Genomic DNA, 16,694 nt, shown 5'->3' with positions numbered 1-16,694 from the left:
GCAATTTAACTAGGATGGCATTGAATAAGTATTAGGTTAGGAAGGATTGTCATTTTTATTATGTAAGCTCTGCCCACCCATGAACAATTAATATTTCTCTAATTATTTAAATCTTGACTTTATTTGTATAAAGTGTTTTATAATTGTGTTCATGTTCTTCATACTTACGAGGTTATTTTATATAGTCTATAATTGTTTTAAATGGGGTCTCTCTTACTATCTTTTCTTGCAGGTTTTTGTTGTGATATATAGAAAAACTGATGATTTATGTGAGTTTATTTTATATCCTGCTACTTCGCTAAAATTATTGTTTCCACCAACTTCTTAGCTAAGTTTCTAGGATTTTCCAAGTCCATCATCATATTGTCTGAGAAAAGAGATAGTTTTATTCAGCCTATTCTGATTCCTTCAATTTCTTTTTCTTCTCTTATTGCTATTGCTAGCATTTCTAATACAATCCTGAATAATACTGATGGATAATAGGCATCTTTGTTTCACTCCTGATCTTATTAATTGGGAAAGCTTCTAGTGTCTCCCTACTACAAAGAATGCCTGCTGATGATTTTAGGTAGATGTTTCTTATTATTTTAAGGAATAATCCATTTGTACCTATGCTGTTGTGTTTTTAATAGGAATGAGTTGTTGTGTTAGACAACAGGAAGAAACAACTGATTACTTCTCTGAGAACTGGAAAGCCATTACATAGTTCTAATAAGCTTAGGAAAAGAAATTTAATCTGAAATATGACAATACTTGTACCAGTAACACTTCAATGTAATTTAAAAAAAGAGGGGGACCTTTACAATAAACAACAAAACCCCCAAAACATAAGTCACTAACAGCTAAAAATAATGTAGCTAAAAAATTAACTTAGAATTTTAAAAGGGTGCTTTTGGCTAAAGAAAAAGAGCACATCAACAGCTGAAGCCACATCACTACTCCCCTTCCTATGGCTTTAACCACAAGAAAAAGTTATTCCCATGACATTTTAAATATTCAAACAGTATTTCAGCTTCTGGCTTGGGATTAAATCATTGTAACACCTCTTTTCTCCTTTAAGTACGTATGTGATATTAAGGTATTTGTTATCATCTTTAATCCGGCCGTCAACAATGGGGCAAAAAATTCTATAGGAATACACTTAAATTTTATCATTTTGTAATCAAAAGACAGTATTGATCAATTTGCAGATAAATGGTTTATATCACTACAGGGAGTCATGAAACTGTTACATCACAGAAAAAACACAGAACTTGGAACTGGAGAAGCTGATTCCAAAGCTAGCTACCTACTACATTCTGGCAAGCAATTTTAGCCATTTGGGCTTCAAAATTTCCTAATCTGTAAAAAGGCTGGGTTTGACTAAATAATACTAATGGTTTCTTCCAGCTCTAAATCTACTCTCACCCTCTTTATTCCTACAGGAAAGGACGACATTTTTTCCTTACCTTCTAAGTTCCACTGCTCGTCGTATTCTCTCTAGGCGTACTAGATGTTCTCGCATTCTCTGTTCCTTCATTTTTTCAAAAGGCAGTATATCTTTGCGACTTCTGTAGTCTTTGTCCTTCTTTTTGTCTTGACTAGCTCTCTCCCTGTTCCTTGCCACCTGGGTGATTAGATAAAATCTGCTAAGTTACTCTATTAGATGTTAAAAGGACTTCTAGAAAAAGACAGTTATTTTCTTTCATTTTGGCTTACTCAGAATAGTGAAATCAAAGTATTTTAGAAGTACAAAACCAGAGAACCAGTGGAAAACTATTAACAACAGAAAAGTTGGTGAAATAGATTTTATTAGTATAGACTTACTTTATCATATCTACCCCTTCTTGAGGATCTAGAGTGATCTCCTTTTGTTTGATCTAATATTACCATATGACCTGGGCTTTTTGCACCTGATGAAAAAAAGTAGGAAAAGCCAAATAAGTATGAATCACCCAAAAACAGAATAACTGTGTTTTGATTTTATTCAGACAGAAAAATAGAAAAAAATTCCAAAAAAATTATTTTTCTTGGGGGTGGGAATTATCACGTAATCATCCTTAGCCAATCTGCACCATATATAGAACACTCAATACAATATAAAAGTACTTTTATAAAATGCAGGTTGAGATTACAGAAAACACCTTAAAGACAGACTGCTCAATCCCATACACCCATTTTCTACACTGGACTTGTCATTTCATAAATACAGGGAATTTTTGGTATGGAAAGTCTCCATCAATACATATCAGCAAATCAGCATTAACTTAAAGTCTTAAAGTGAAGTGCCTTAGGCATCAAAAGATCAAACAACTAGCCTTCAGGCACAAACCTAATTTATCTAGGAAAGGCAGGTCCTCAAACCCAGGTCTCCAAATAATTATGTCTCTCTATCTACTACACCAATGATATCAGGCAAATTGACATAGAAAAATACAAATTAACATAAGCTACGTTGCATGGTATTTTTATTTATTTTGTTAAACATTTCCCAATTACATTTTAATCAGCAGCACTCTGGAGTTCTGTACTAGTAAAACCTATCCTTTTCTGCACTACAACATGCTGTCCCCTTTCCCTTAATCAAACACAACTCAGTGATCACAGCAAGAGTCCAAATGTGGAGAGAGAAAAAACAGCCTTACTCAAAGATTTTTAGATTCTAGATCAATAATGTCTGGTTAAGGAAAGAACAAATATCTGATGATTTTTACCTTAATAACTAGCAACTTTAAAACATTAAATATTGATCTGAACTTCAATGCTATATAATAAAATTATGCAGAATGATGCATTAGAGAGAGGGAAACAGATGGAAAAAATAAAGGTATATGGCATACTTATTCGTTTCTTTTCTTCGCTTTTTTTAATTGACTCTGAAGTTGGGCCACTTGATCCATTATCACCCTTCTCATCTTTACCTTCTGCTTTCTTAGTATCCTTACTTTCTTTTTTCTCAGATTTTTCAGATTTTTTTTCTTCTTTTTTGGTAGATGCTTGAGTCCTAATCATCCCCCCCCACAAAAGAAAAACCAAGGGGTAAGAGGTATTTCACTACAATGCCAGAAAATTTGTGGGGCTATTAATACCAGACAAATAAGTAAATTCTTACTTGCTAGTTTTATCACTTGTTGTAGATTTTTTATCTCCTGTACTTCTGCCTGAACTTGATTTTTCATCACTTTCTTTCTTTAATTCTTTCTTAGAAGGATCACCTTTTACCTGAAAGGTTAAAAAAAAAAGAACCCCATGCCAAAATTTTAAAATAAAGGAAAACTATGCCTGAAATTTATCATTATTATTAATTTATAGGCTATCAAGCAAAGCTTACTTTCTCAACAGAAATCTGTTGTCCATGAAGTTCAGTACGATGAAGGTGTGCAATACATCTAGCTACCTCAGTACTTGAAGACATAGTTACAATACCATAACATTTTGCTCCAGGACTTCGGGCATTTGTAACCACTTTTGCACTGAGTACCTAAGACCAAGGGGTTAAATGTTGCAAAGTGTTAGAAAATCATTTTAAGATAAGCACAAGTGTAGAACTACCACCATGTTCCTTTCAAATCTGAAAAAGAATGTTTCACTCTCCATTACCTTCAATATCACTCTAAACATTCTATACAGTCACTGAAGCAATTGATTAAAATTAGCTCGCTTAAATTACTTTAATGGGAACTGACACAGGGTTCCCAGTGTAACTTCTAAATTTATATGTATATATAAAAGTATTTTTAAATGAAATCATGCTTAACCAACCTGATTATAAAACTGTTAAAACTAATTCCAATAATGAGATTAAATTTTTGATATATTCTGCTATGAATTTGTCGACATCTTTCAACGATAAAGATTATTCACTCTTCCATACCTTCTCAGCCTGTCCAACTCTTGCTTATGTCCAATAAATCCTTAGCAAGGGGTCCTTGACCAATTTGCTGGGGGAGTTTTATTCTTGATCTTGGCATTACATGAGTACCTATATATAGCACAGTGGGGCTGTCCATGGGTAATCCTGCAATCTGGCTACATGACCAGTCAAACCTTTTTCTAGTTACATTTCTCTGACATTTTATGCCACATATGCTTTGCAATTCTTCATTGATTAATATGCAGTAGCCTATTTATGCTCACTATGCACCTCTCCATTGCCTTTTCGGAGACCTGCAAATTTAATTCTTCTGAATCATGGCACTTCATCCTTTGCAGTTATATACCATCATGGGAGAATAATGGTGTTAAAAAGGTGGACCTTTACTTCAAGAGGAAGCTCTGGGTCATTAAAAGCATGTCATTATTTCCCACACGCAATCCAGCCGTCTTTCCTTCTGCTATTCATTCCAGGGCCCAGTTCACTATGCATCTGTGGTGCCTAGCAAAGACATGCAACACTCAATCAGTTCTATAGGTTTCTCCATTTAATTTTATGTCAGGATCTGGACAACAGCCATTCTTCATCCACTTGGTTTCTTCTGTGAGAACAGTTAAGAACGAATTCTGTTGAATGATAATGGATCTCTCATTTAGAAGTTTCTGCAATGTTCCAAGGCTTGATGTAATCAGCATGTCACCCACAAACAAAAAGCATCCAAAGGACCCTCATCATATATACAGAATTCCTCTTCATTTTGGACATCCTTCATGACAGTGGAAAATATCTCTGGTAAATATACACCTCCCTATTAATATTTTTAACTCAGGGAGCCAGGGGAGTGGAGGTCTTTTCCAGCAAAATTATCTTTGTTTTAATAGTTTTCAGATAATTGAGTGTGATTTTAATACACAAACAGGAGGCAGCTTGTTGAAAGAGTATCTTTAACATGGCATTTTGCTATCATCAAATAAAATGTATTTTTAAGAGCCAATAAACAATAAGCACAGTGTTCAGTAAGCTGTATACTATGCCTGTAAAGATGTGGCCTGGTACTAAATATCATTTGCAAAAGTATGGCTGTCCTCTTCCCGTAACTTTAGCAAGGATGCCCTTGAAATGTGTGTAAATTATTCTCACTTTTGTAAGGATGGGAGAACAGACTTATAAGTAAGTAGTTGTTGATACTTTTGCATACAGACACACTTCCTGTCTTTTTTCTAAATGAAGTCTAGCCCAAATTTAATGACTCACTGTCACTGATGGAGAATATAGTTTTAGTTTATCATAGTAATCTTGGCAGAACCTTCCTAAAATCGTCCTTTTAGTTTCACCCCTAAATAATCTTGGGATGAATTGATTTAATAGGGTCTCAAGGTCTACAAAAGCTAGTTTTCTCTTCTAACTACTTTTCACTGTCATCAGATAGATAGTAATATAATTTTCAACTATCTCCCTTATAAAGATTTTACAAATGAGTTTATATATTAAAATAGTTTGGCCACTGAACACCTTATTTCTTGGGTTTAAAGAGATAAAATGTTTGCTGGCTAAGTCAGTTTTCTATGGTTCTTTATTCCTTTTTGTAACAACTGATTTACATCTGCTAGACTTTCTTTAGGAAATGATGTCGGGAGAGTCAATGTTTGTTTTTTTTAATCCATTTCTTCTTTTTGGTATCACGCATTCAAAAACAGATTGAAGTTGACTAAGTTCTTTCTTCTAATTTGGTACTGATTTTAACCTAAACTCTTAATAAACTGATGCTGAACGTTGAGCTACATAAACACCTGATGTCATCAACAAGCAGTCGTTTCTAGGTCTGCTAAGATATAACCCATTTTATTTTTGTCATGTTATTAGGTGCTTGCATTGCTAGTACCTCTTGACTTTCTTCTCTAAGGATTTATTCATGACACATATAGCAGTGGAAACACAGATAAAACTTTTTCTATCAGGGGACCTAAAGATGTGGCCTCCAACTGGATCAGAGGGGAGGGAGATAAAAAAAAAAACCACTGGTATGGTAGGTTGGAAAAGAGCATAATTAAGAAGTAAATGAGTTACAAAGCACTGAGTTTTTAGCCAGGTATTTTGAGATGAAGCTATCATTTTTCATAACAAAACTTAGAAATATTCCTGGGGTTCTGGCAACCAAATATTGAAGTCTAAATGTTCCTTGGGTGTTAATATATATTTCTATCCATAACAAGGAGTACTTTTTTAAAAAAAAATAAAATTTAAACTACATTTTTATATCCCTAAAGCCATGGTATTAGAAGCACTAAAAATGTAATTACCTCCAGATTACCTGAAAAACAGATCAACTCAACTGGAAGTCACAAAAGAGAACTTATGGGTTCTATAATCATAGTGTACAGAAAATTCATATAATTTTAAATAAAAGAAAAAAATCTACAGGTATTAGGAAAAGATCTTGGAATATTACTAATAGTTATACACTAACTTCAACAACTATTAGTCCCAAAGTGACTCCTAATCAAATTAACAGTATCCGTGAATATATCCTTGAATTTCTTACAACTTCCCCTATTGACTATACTTGTAAGGGCCCCCAAGGGGAAAAAAACCCCACCAAAAAACTTTAAAATGGTATTGTGGTTGGAAGATGTGAATTATTAGCTACATTAACTTCAATTTGTGTCAACATATCATGTGACAATACAGTTTTCAATTTAAGCAACATCTGCTTTGGAAAAAAAATATAATTCTCTAGGCTTTATTTTTTAAAGGCTAAAGATGACTAGTTACTAAACACATTTTAAACATAAGTATTCTTTAAATTTTCTCAATTTCAACTAACTAAATCCCAAGATTCCCACTTAGAAAAGATTTGCACATTATATCTAGCACAGAAAAGGGTTAGGTTATAGACTTAAGGGAAATGATAAGCATTTTTGAAAAGTCAATTACGCTAGTTCTTCACAACTCCTGTCATAAATGTAGATGAAACTTGGTTCTGAGACCATACTAAGTTTCCCAAGTTTATAAGGAGTTGACACCTATCTCAATAGGTCACTAGGATGTAATTACCAAAAACTAGTCAATACTATTAATTCCTTTCAGCTATTCTAATTTACCAAAAGGACTGAGCAGGCAACTATTAAGTATTAAACTCCACCAAATTACAACAAAATTAAAAATAACTTCTGAGCTCACTTAATCACCAGAACAGTGCTCTGAACACCAATACAATACAGCTTAACAATTATGTCCAATGACAGTCATTTGATTTGTAATAGTTTAATAATTATTCTGAAATATACTGCTGTGAAAGATGTCATTCCAATTTAACACTCCTGTGTGCATATCTATCTATCTATTACACTCACTGAGTGTAAATACACAACAGAAATATGTGCTTAAATTGGTGAAAGAATACCTTTCCATATTTGCCAAAGAGATTCTTCAAATCAGCTGCTTTGGTATTAGAAGAAAGTCCACTAACCCAGAGATTTCTAGTTGAGCTTCCACTGCTGCCACTAGTGCTACTTGTACTTCCTGAAACAGATTTCATATCAAATGCTTTAGTATGGTAATGAAAATTGTGTATTTATGCATGCGAGATATGCACTGTCTTAATTTATAAAAGGCAAGATGGCCACGTGTCTTCAAAACCACAATTCATAAACATAAAAATTCTACTGGGGGGAAGGAGGGGGAGAGGTAAGTCACAAAATGTAAATAACCTGGCAATTTAAAAGTCATGTATTTTGCTATCTTCAGAAAGAAAAACAAATAAAACCCTAAACAATATTATTCCAGAAAATATGAATGTAAACTGTTACCCACTTCTACTCTACCAACATGTAGGTAAAAGTGGAATAGGAAAAAAAAGTAAATATTGACTGCATCTCTCCTGTGAAGACTAAATATGTGGAATGGGAGAGCTAATGGATAAATTAAGAGATTTTACCAAGTAAATGTGTAATAACCAAATTTAGCTATCAACTAATCTGCAGTACTACTCTGGATAAGAGAAAATGGGCGTTAACTGAAGAAAAATGGCTCTGAGGTTTGACAGAAAGCATCTTTTGGACTGCCGAGTTTCTAACATAATAAAATACTATATGTAATCTCTTGGACAAGTGACTAAAGATAGCTGGGTGTCATAGTTGATAAGAGCATGAATCTGGAGTAGGGAAGACCTGAGTGCAAATGCAGTTTCAGACACTTACTAGCTGTGTGACCCCCTTGGCAAATCACTTAACCATTTTGGGATTCAGTTTCCTCATCTGTAAAATGGGATGAAAATAATAGCACCTACCTCACAGGGTTCTCATGAGGATTAAATAGATGTTTGCTAATTTTTAAAACTTAAAGTAATGTATACATGCTAGGTATTAAATTGTAAGTCAATACAATAATTTACAAGGGAATATTTTAGTGGCTTTCTTATATTCAAATGATCATTTGCTAGATTTGAATGCAATGCCCAGGGAAATAGAACACTTCCGTCACCCTTCTATGCTTCTTCAAATATGATACAGAAAGGGCAATACAACAATCATAAATGGAGCAGTAGCAATGAAAAATTGTGGCTAATCAACTATTGTCAATAATGGAGCTACTATGTAGGAATACATAAAAACAAACACCACTCATCTTCATATCATTAATTTTTGGTGTTGTGTTTTGTAGAATTTTACAAACTAAACAGTTTTTACTAATTATTAAAAAGATGCTTTTAAGATTTTCAAATGTTTCAATACCATCATTATGAACACCAACTATCATGACTTAAAAGGCAGATGTTCAGGACTGGGGCCTCCTTAAATTCTTCTCGAAATGGAGTGTTTTATATAAAGGATGTAACTCATGAGCATTAGGTAACATGATTTAATAAAACACAGCCTTATATTTCATTAAAAAAATTATTCAATTTCTACATTTTTTGTATGAAACACCCTCAACAAGGAAAAAAAATGAAATTTAGAAGACTCAGATCTAATGTTCCATAAAGACTTTAAGTCATGCTTTTAAGAAAAAGTCCAAGCTTACAAAAAATGGATTTAATTTTGAGAATTCTAACGTATTTTAATGTCTCTTTATGTAGCATTAACACAAGGATTGAGAAAATGATAGGAAAAGATGGGGCGGAAATAATATTTTCTTTAAATATTCCAAAGCAAGAACAGAAGAGACTTAACTTACTTTACACCACTTTTGAAGTGGCAATGTATCTAAGCTTTTCCTAACAAGTATACATTTATATTATTGAATTATATATGTAATGACACCCATTTCCCAACATCTGAGGCTGACATGCACTGCTTCTAACAACCGAATGCTTTATATGTAACTACTATGCATCTAATAATGTCATAAAAAAATGGGTAAAACAATTAAAAGATGGGAGATACTGCAAAAGCCCACATACTGTTTGAAGGTTCCTGACATTGGAAATACGACAGATTTCAATTATAATAGGAACTGCCACGGAATTATTAACTCTGGAAAATGTGCCCTACTGCCAATAAAGTGATAAAAGTGATTACCTTTGTCATCCTTAGATGATGTCTTGCTTTCTTTAGATTCCTTTGAAGAGCTAAAGAAGCAAATCACCAGAAAAAAGTTGAAAAAATTGAACTACTTGCTACACACTGCATTTCAAACTACTGCTATTGATACAAATTAACAATTCCAAAGGGCTGGATTGGGTTATTTGAACAAATGATTCCCTTGGGATTCTTGCACTGATTTTCCCCAAGATGCCTGAAGATCTAGATTTTCTGACAATTCTATTCAGTGGATATATGGCCATCTTCTCCAGATTTCAGGAATGGGACTTGACTTCATTTTGTGTTCTTAGAACTGATAGCTGTTCATTACCATCATCACAAGGATTTTAAAAATAAAACACAAAAAACTCGTCAATTTGAAAAAAAAAAACAAATAAATGCTGACAATTCGACAATGCAATCAGTAGGACAAACTGTATATACGAAGATCTTGAATTTTTTTTTTAAAAAGTAACTTATGACGTTCAAAAATTTATAGGCAGGATCATAAGATACTAATTACTGTACAAGGTTCTTGATGCTACCCCCTTAATGTAGAGTGATCTTATTGAATGCTGGAACTCAGTATCGTAAAGAACTGACATAGAAAAACAAACCTCTTTGCTTGACCAGAGGCCCCAGTAGACGAGGGCCCTTTCTTCAAAGTATCCTTTTCTTTGTCTCCAGATTCTGCTTTCTTAGAACTTTCTCTGGCTTCCTTCTCGACAGCATCACCCTTCACGCCGTCTTCCTTCTTACCATCTTTATGGCTCTCGTTCATCTCATAATCTTTGCTTTCCTTCTCCAGGCTCTGTGCAATGGCATCCTGCCCATCTTTTGGCTTACTTGCTTCAGAATCTGTAATTTTCACATTTTTACCTGTTTCTAGGAGGTCATCACCATCAAAATCCAGAGTGATGGCATCTTCAGCCTGGATTGTGACCGAAATGTTGTCATCCTCAGCTTCTTTCACAGACGTGTTACCTTCCATCTCTTCATGAGCTGTCTGATCAGCCTCAGCTAGGTTCTCTTCTGAAGGAAGAGGTTTAGATACTTCTTGTGTACCATCACCAGAACCTGCTATATCTAAGAGGATTTAACAGGAATAAATATGGCAAAACAAGAAGTTTAAACAATTTCATATTCATAAGCTAGATTAGGACCTAGAAAATACAAATTATTAGCACTGATGGAAGGTAAGAAAAAAACACAAGGGTATTAACACAAACAATCCTTTACCCAGGATCACTCATTCTTCATGAGAAAAAATAAAATTTTCTACATACAAATACCATCAAACAACAATAGTGAGAAAATGGTTCCATCCAGGAGATACTGGTTCTTCACATCTGCTTCTAAGTTAATGCCATATCGAAGTATTTCCTCCATAAATAATTTTAAACGTACAGACTGACTATTCAATGTTCGAGACATCATAGATTAAGACTTCGTGACCTTCAGGACTACGCAGCATCATGACTCCTCGAAAAAGTTTACAGTCTAAGATAAGGGTCAAAATTGGTCAAAGTATTTCAGGGTCCTGTCTTTTCAGTCTTCCAATTCAGCTGTTGACTGGTGCAGTCCAGAATCATACACAAAGATGCTGTAGAAGGCTCCCAAGATGAACGTCTCCAAATGTTCAGAGTATAATGGCTATTTTCAGTCTTCCTCCTCACTTCACAGATATTCAACAATGTTCAGTCAGTCCTACAATTATCACGTTCAATGGTTTCTTTCTTGCACTCCCCAAAACAGAAAGACTTCATTCAGGCATATGGTCCCTGGTAAACATTTTCAGTCTGCAGCTTTACTCGGTAACTTCAATGCTTTATCAGGCTGCCTTGCTTAAAACACTGTTCCATGTCCTTTCTAGTCCAAAGTATGTAGAATCCTTTGATTTCTATCCAAGAAGTCTTCTAAAACCTCTTGATGACCAGATGAGTGGCATCCTGTGGTGGCTGTACTTGTGGTTTCATCAGATGGTTCTTTTAAGCCACTGAAACTCTCTCAGAAGGCTCTGCATGGAAGTTTCTGAAAAGCTGCTCTCTAAGCAAAGCACACTGCCATTTCCAAGCAGCAGCAAATGAAAACCAAATTTTGATGGTGATCCATTTTCAGGACTAGGTGTAAAATTCAAATATAATCATATACTAGGGCTCCGGGAGCACGTATGAGTTACTGCAGTATAGGTTATGTGCATCAACTTACCGTCTGCTAGAAATGATTTAAAAATTTTTTAATAGGATTAAAATTGGCTTAATGAAATGCACATTTAGTGATATATCCACCACAGTAACTGATATGTACTATTTAGCTAAAAGAAATCTTAAAATATTTTTTAAAAAATAAAGATGAAAAAAATTGGTTAATATGCTCTACTTAATTCACCTAATTACCATAAGACAAACCCATTTTAAAAGTTAAGGTTCAAGTCAAGAATTCTTTAATTACTTCCTCCTAATTTTCCATTTTCATAATCTCTGCAACCCTTTAACTCTATTTAACTTCAAACATACCTTTTTCCCTTTCTTCTTCTTCACCATCCTAAAATTAAAAAAAAAATAATCAAATGTAAATATTAATAACTTCAATAACAATCTCAACTATGTCAAGGTCATAGACTAGTACCTTTCATAAACTAGTACCTTATAAACAAGAAATACCAAGTTTTGTGAAGTATTCTGCTTCATCTATGCTCCATTAAAATAAATGCAGCCTGTTGCAAGTATACCTTATTTGGAAGAGAAAGGTACTACACACTCAAGGACATTTCAATAATTCAAATAGTGTTCATAATTAACCTCAGATAAGGGAATAATTTCTTTGAGAATAAATTATAGTTGTTGTTGAAATATTTTCTTCCTACAATTCAACAGTGCAAAGGCTACTTTAAGGTTACAATGTTCAGAATGGTGTCAAAGAGCTTAACCCAAAGAGCTGTCTTGTTTTCATGGGCCTGTAAGGATCCTGCAAAGGACAAAATCAAAACCAGACAGGTGCCTTTTACTTGACCTCAAAGGTTAGATGTAAAATTATAAAAACACTAAACTCTAAAAGCATCCACACAAAAAAAAAAAGGACAGCAGGGAACAGAAAAGCCAAAATCGCTTTTATTTAATATGCATCATAGTATTTGAAGCGTATCTTACCTCAAACCTGCTTATGAAAACTCGTTTTTATTTCAAACTCATATTTGAATGGGTGCTACAGGAAGCTACCCAATAAGAAAAAATTCTGCTGTGCATAATGCTATTCAGGAAATCCACACATGGATATAGATATTAATGGTACAAATACTAATTCAAAGTACATTTAGCTATTCTAAATTGTTAAAACATGCCAAGATTTCACTAACAGTTTAAAAATTACATTTAGGTGACTGAATCACATTTGTTACCTGAAAAGTAAATTAACTAAAAATGCCGAAAACAAATTACTCAGTTACAGACTGATCAAGAATCACAAAAAAAGTAATGCAATTAACGTAAAACTAAAGGAAATGGAGCCATTGAAGGAAATGTGCTAATAGGTTCAAAGCAACCGTCAATATAATATTCTTTTAACCAATACTAGTTAAAAAAAAAAAAACCTCCAGTATAACAAACTTCATGGAACCTTATAATCATTTCATTTTGTTATGCTCTGGTCATCAAAATATATTTTTAGAAATCATTTTAAGGACCTGGAGAGGAATTAACAGATATTTTAAAAATTCCTTTAAACTTAGTGGGGAAAAAAGGAAGCTTATTAAGTACACGGTATTCCAATCCTTTTTCTCCTTCTGCATATTACAATTTTACTTAGCTGGGTGGTTGAGAGCTGGTGAAATGGAATGAGACGAACTGCAAGGTGACTGTTCTTTGAGAATATAAATCAACTGTATAAAGCCTAGCTCTTAAATTTAAACAACAAGAAAAAATCATTAGAGTACGAACTCCCAGAAAGAAACTCCCTCTTGTGTTGTAGTGAAGAGTATTGGATTTGGAGGCAGAAAAGCCTGATTTCAAATCATAGGCAAAGTAACAAAGCTAGAAAAAGAGGTTAAACTAGATCATTTTTACAGCTTCTTCTAGTTCTATATTTAAGATCCAACGCAAATAAACCATGTCCTGCAGCTTGAAGGAAGTAAGTGATTTGCCCAGGATCACAAAGCCACTATATGTAGAAAGCAGGCACTGAAAATCCAAAGTCTTTCTGACTTTGAGATTAGTTCAGAACAAATCCACTATATAAAGTCACAAAGGTCCTAAATATATGACATAAGTTAAATAATTAACAAAGACAATGAAAAATACGCCTGCTTTGGTTATATACGCAAATATCTGACAAGTATCAGTTTATGGCAATCATACCTTTAATAAAGAATGATTTAGTAACAAACTATTATTTTAATTAAGTACTTCTGAAAACAAAATGAAATTTAATATATGAAGACAGCACATAGTTATCTTTACATATTTAAACAACACTTGATCCACCCTAAGCAAGCAGACTAGGCACTTTAATGGTTTTTCCATTGACAATGTACGTATCCATTCTCTCATCTGTCTTATAGTGACCCAATACATCTGTAGAATGATAAATCAGATTGGGGGAGGGGGTAGTCAGAAGCAAAACACCTTTGAGGGACAGGGTGAAAGGAGAAAGAGAATAGAATAAATGAGGGTGGGGGGATAGGATGGAGGGAAATACAGTTAGCAACAGTAACTGCAAAAAATTTTTTGAAACAATTTTCCCTGATAAAGGCCTCATTGCTCAAACATACAGAGAATGGAATCAAATTTATAAAAATAAGAGCCATTCCCCAACTGAGAAAAGATCAAAGGATATGATCAGTTTTCAGATGAAGTAATCAAAGCTATCTATAAGTAAATGAAAAAATACTCTCATTACTGATTGGAGAAATAATTCTGTGGTGCTACCTCATACCTATTAAATTGGCTAATAGGACAGAAAAGGTAAATGACAAATGTTGGAGGGGATGTGGGAAAGATGAGACATTAATGCACTGTTGGTGAAGTTGTGAACTGACTTAACCACTCTACACAGCAATTTGGAAGTATGCCCAAAGGGCTATAAAACCATGCATACCTTTTGACCTAGCAATATCACTGTTAGGTCTATATTCCAGAAGAGATTTAAAAAAAGGAAAAAGATCTATATGTACAAAAATATTTATAGCAGCTCTTTTCTGGAGGCAAAGAATGAGAAATTGTAGAGATGCTCATCAATTGGGGAATGGCTGAATAAGTTGTGGTATGTGATTATGATGGAATATTATTGTACTATAAGAAAGGATGAGCAGGATGCTCTCAGAAAACCCTAGAAAGACTTGCACAGGCTGATGCAAAGTGAAATGTACTGTGTACAAAGTAACAGCAATATTGTAGGATGATCAGTTGTGGATGACTTAGCTATTCTCAGCAACACAATGATCCAAAACCACGCTGAAGGAATTATGATGAAAACTGCTATCCATCCCCAGAGAAAAAACTGATGGTGTCTGAATACCAACTAAAGCATACTTATTTTTCTTCAGATTTTTTTTGTCCATGTTTCTTTCACAACATGAGTAATACAGAAATGTTTTGCATTGGCTACACATGTATGATCTGTATTGAATTACTTGCCTTCTCAATGGAGGTGGGGGGCACATGGGAAAAGAGGAAGGGAGAGAATTTGGAACTCAATAGTGTTAAAACCAAATGCTAATTGTTTTTACATGAAACTGGGGAAAAATAAAACACTAAATCAAAATGACAAATCAATCTGACTTATGTTCCTCTGTGGCCAACGGAAGACATGAATTCATAGCTCTACCTTTCGCATCCATACCTACCCTACTAAGAAACCCAGAGAGCATTAGTTATGCCCAACTCAAGAGAGTTTAAATTAGAAATGCTAATTAAAAATATAAATAATAAACCATATACCTCACTCTATCACATTAATTTTGTCTTATGTTATCATGAACCCGGGTTTACAAATATCTAGCCACAGACTGAAGGTCATACACAAAGCCTATGCTTCTGGCATGCCATTTTTTATCCTGTGTTCTGGAGGCTGTGATGGAGACAAGCAATCTATCAGCAAACTGAAGTAAAAAATTATTTTCTGCTATTGTTAAAAAGTATCTCCTAAACACTTACTAAGAACTCTCTTACAGGCTGACTGTGTGGAAGTCACTGTACCCTAATAAGAAAAGCCAAGGGAGATCTTCCCTCCTCACAAGAAAATGAAAGGTAGGTCCTCCTCTAGAAAGCATGGAGATCCATGACCTAATATATTTAGACATTATACGTTGAAGGCTGGGTTTAAAAATATAAAAATCAAGTTCTTTTTAATAGTCTACTAAATATCGAGCACTATTCTATCTATTTCCCCCAGAAGAACTTGCATGCTAATTGAGAAAACAGAACAAATGCTCTGTAACTACTGCATTGTATGGTTCTAGCTATAAGAGCTAGAGATAGTTCAAAGAAGAGAGAGATTATTGTGAGGAAAACTAGTCCAAGTAAGATCTACGTATATATAAGCAAAAACATACAGTGAAGCTTATTATTATGGGGGGGGGCACCTGGGAAACGGACTGGACTTTCCAAATGATTGACCAAATTATGTCAGGTGTTAATTTTACTAAAGGGATTCCTTCTAGGCAGAGGTACTATCATAATGGAAAAAATATGAATGACTTATTTGTGGAATGGTGAATTTAACTATAGAATATAGTTTTAAAATTTTTCAATGATTAGCTAAAAATATCCAATTTCTATTTTTAAAATGGTCTTGAGAGTTGCACTGCTCAAAACAGGTTTGGAAATAATCTTCTGGAATTGTTTTTTCAGTCATTTTAAAAGCCATGCAATGGGGATATTTAAAAAAACTCAAATCCCTTCAAGGTTGAAGGGTTGGCCAATGAAGAATATTTGAAAGACATGAACTCTAAAGGCAACAACAAAATATAAACTCAAACAATCTTTTAAGAGGGATTTTATAAAAGGCTTGTCCAAAAGGCCTGGATTATTAGATTACTGACCCAATCCGATGAATCAAAGGGAATAAAATACTAATTATTTAGCAGAAGACTTTCTGCCCCAAAAAAAGTACATCCTTAACTTAGTATTTTGGCAAGCTCACCATCACCTTGTAATTAAACTGGAACCTTCCACTGAGCTTGCTGTCAGACACCTTTCCACCGTTAGATGAAACTACTCTAACCAAAACGAGCCTTTTCTATAGAAAGACTGAGTCATGACATTTTATACAATCAAGAGATCATATCATCCATCCCTTTCATTCCTAGATGATGAAGTACAGGC

At 34.1% G+C, this 16,694-nt stretch overlaps 1 protein-coding gene across 2 annotated transcripts in view; it reads right to left on the bottom strand.

Moving 5' to 3' along the window:
- SLTM (SAFB like transcription modulator) overlaps window positions 1-16,694 on the bottom strand; it is a 42,444-nt gene that overhangs the window by 9,688 nt on the left and 16,062 nt on the right. For both annotated transcript variants that reach the window (XM_036734438.1, XM_036734437.1), the window contains 9 exons: window positions 11,892-11,919; window positions 9,993-10,461; window positions 9,373-9,422; window positions 7,257-7,375; window positions 3,311-3,460; window positions 3,092-3,201; window positions 2,820-2,983; window positions 1,807-1,892; window positions 1,449-1,606 (listed from right to left, as the gene is read on the bottom strand). In XM_036734438.1, the coding sequence (XP_036590333.1) occupies window positions 1,449-1,606; window positions 1,807-1,892; window positions 2,820-2,983; window positions 3,092-3,201; window positions 3,311-3,460; window positions 7,257-7,375; window positions 9,373-9,422; window positions 9,993-10,461; window positions 11,892-11,919 (1,334 nt within the window). The remainder of the gene's footprint in view (window positions 1-1,448; window positions 1,607-1,806; window positions 1,893-2,819; window positions 2,984-3,091; window positions 3,202-3,310; window positions 3,461-7,256; window positions 7,376-9,372; window positions 9,423-9,992; window positions 10,462-11,891; window positions 11,920-16,694) is intronic.

Source organism: Trichosurus vulpecula, chromosome 8 (genome assembly GCF_011100635.1).
Source record: "Trichosurus vulpecula isolate mTriVul1 chromosome 8, mTriVul1.pri, whole genome shotgun sequence".
Lineage (NCBI taxonomy): Eukaryota > Metazoa > Chordata > Mammalia > Diprotodontia > Phalangeridae > Trichosurus > Trichosurus vulpecula.
This window is presented reverse-complemented; position numbering and strand designations above follow the sequence as displayed.